Genomic DNA, 1,921 nt, shown 5'->3' with positions numbered 1-1,921 from the left:
TGATGGTGAGGCTAGGCTATAATCCCAAACACATCACAGCCGCTGTGATGGTGAGGCTATAATCCCAAACACACCCCAGCCGCTGTGATGGTGAGGCTATAATCCCAAACACATCACAGCCGCTGTGATGGTGAGGCTTGTAGGACAGGTTCTCCAAAGGCATCCAGGAAGTGGAAAATATCATAATAGAATCTGGCTGTCACAAGCAGTGCTTTAGCCAGAGGCAGTACTCACAGACTGGGGGGGGAAATAACACAGCAGGAAACCATCACCTGTGTGTTGATTATGATGATTTTAACAGGTGATAAAATGAATTTTCTGCCGTCGTTTTGTGAAAATAAAAAACAGAGGATTTTAAATGGAATGATGAAAATGATGAAATTAAAAAACAGACAACTGAATGTTGAGCTGCACATAATGGAGGTTGATGTGGATGGTAAGATCAGTATTATAAAGACGTCCTCCTCCTCTGTCACAGACACAGAGTGCTGTACAACTAAATAGGATTTTCTTTAAAAGCCTAAAATAACTCTGAGAGGTTAGTGCTGCAGAGTATCCAAGCAACAGGAGAACAGTGATCTGGATTCCACCTGGTCCATCCCAGCACTCAGTCTGAGTGGGGTGACCACGCACACACACACACACACATACACGTATCGTAGCTGAAGATCATGCAGAGAAAATAAAGCCAACATTATGAAGGTGATTAAAGTCAGTGAGACTTTAGACTCAGGGATGTTTGACTTCTTTTCTCATTTTCCTTTCGTCCTCCGAGACCTCAGGTGTCCTCCAGTGAAAGACAGGAACTGAATGTTTTTTCTCTTCAGTTGTTGTTTCATATAACAGTTAACCAGGTCAACCAGACCAAACCAGTTTGGATCGGACCATAATTAGTCTGGAGCTCATTTTGTTAAAAAATAAAATCCTCAGGAATCAGAACACTGGTGTTGCACAAAGTGAAGATTTTATCTGATCGACTTTAGGGGGGGGGGGGGGGGGGGGGCTGGCAGGTGTGCTCCTTTATTTCTGTCTGCCTGTGCAGCAGTGTGATAAAGACGTTTAAAGTCAATGCTGCAGCAGTCGTTTGGACGTCCGTCTGAACGAGGACTCGTTGATTCTCCGTCTTCTGTTCTGACATTTGTCTGTTAGTCACTGCCAATCAATACTCCCCCCCCCTCCCCCTTTACCCCCCACTGTACCACAGCAGGGGGCTAAAAGAAATTTTGTGATGGCTGCTCATTTCCTGCGCACTGACTGCCATTGGCCCTAATACTGTTGCCATGGCAACCAGAAGACAACAAAGAGAGATTTCAGATTCACGTCTGCTCCAGGGTCGTACCCTGGGTCAAGGGGTTAGGGCTCCTGCCTTACAGAATAACCATGGTCTGCTGGTGGAGGTGAAGGGTGGAGGTGAAGGGTGGAGGTGAAGGACGGAGGTGAAGGGTGGAGGAGGAGGGTGGAGGTGAAGGGTGAAGGACGGAGGTGAAGGACGGAGGACGGAGGTGAAGGTTGGAGGTGAAAGGTGAAGGACGGAGGTGAAGGGTGGAGGTGAAGGGTGGAGGACGGTCGGACCAACAGTTTCCTACCTGAGTCTGAGCTGTACATGTAGACAAACTTGGTCCAGCCGTAGTGCTCGATCACGCCCACCAGGGCGTCCTGGAGCTCCGGCCTCAGCTGTATGACAAACTGGTTGGCGTTCTCGATGGGGAACGACGGCGTGACAAAGCACACGTGCAGCGCGCCGCAGAAGGACATCAGCATGTTGACGGTCTTCCTGTCGTACACGCCGATGATGGCGTACACTCCTTTGGAGAACTGGGAGCAAACTGAGGGAGGAGGGAGAAGGAGAGAGAGGGGGGAGAGAGCGGGTTAAACCCTGCGCTAATTTAGGAAGGTACTCTTGTAAAACAGCTGGAAAATC

The 1,921-nt window shown here is 48.8% G+C and overlaps 1 protein-coding gene across 4 annotated transcripts in view; it reads right to left on the bottom strand.

Moving 5' to 3' along the window:
- The window catches only part of gria1a (glutamate receptor, ionotropic, AMPA 1a), a 44,660-nt gene that overhangs the window by 29,921 nt on the left and 12,818 nt on the right, over positions 1-1,921 (bottom strand). For all 4 annotated transcript variants that reach the window (XM_008327628.3, XM_008327633.3, XM_008327629.3 and 1 more), the window contains exon 3: positions 1,587-1,826. In XM_008327628.3, the coding sequence (XP_008325850.1) occupies positions 1,587-1,826 (240 nt within the window). The remainder of the gene's footprint in view (positions 1-1,586; positions 1,827-1,921) is intronic.

The sequence above is a fragment of the Cynoglossus semilaevis genome, chromosome 15, assembly GCF_000523025.1.
Source record: "Cynoglossus semilaevis isolate Cse_v1.0 chromosome 15, Cse_v1.0, whole genome shotgun sequence".
NCBI lineage: Eukaryota > Metazoa > Chordata > Actinopteri > Pleuronectiformes > Cynoglossidae > Cynoglossus > Cynoglossus semilaevis.
The sequence above is the reverse complement of the archived record's forward strand: the minus strand, read 5'-3'. Positions and strand labels throughout refer to the sequence as shown.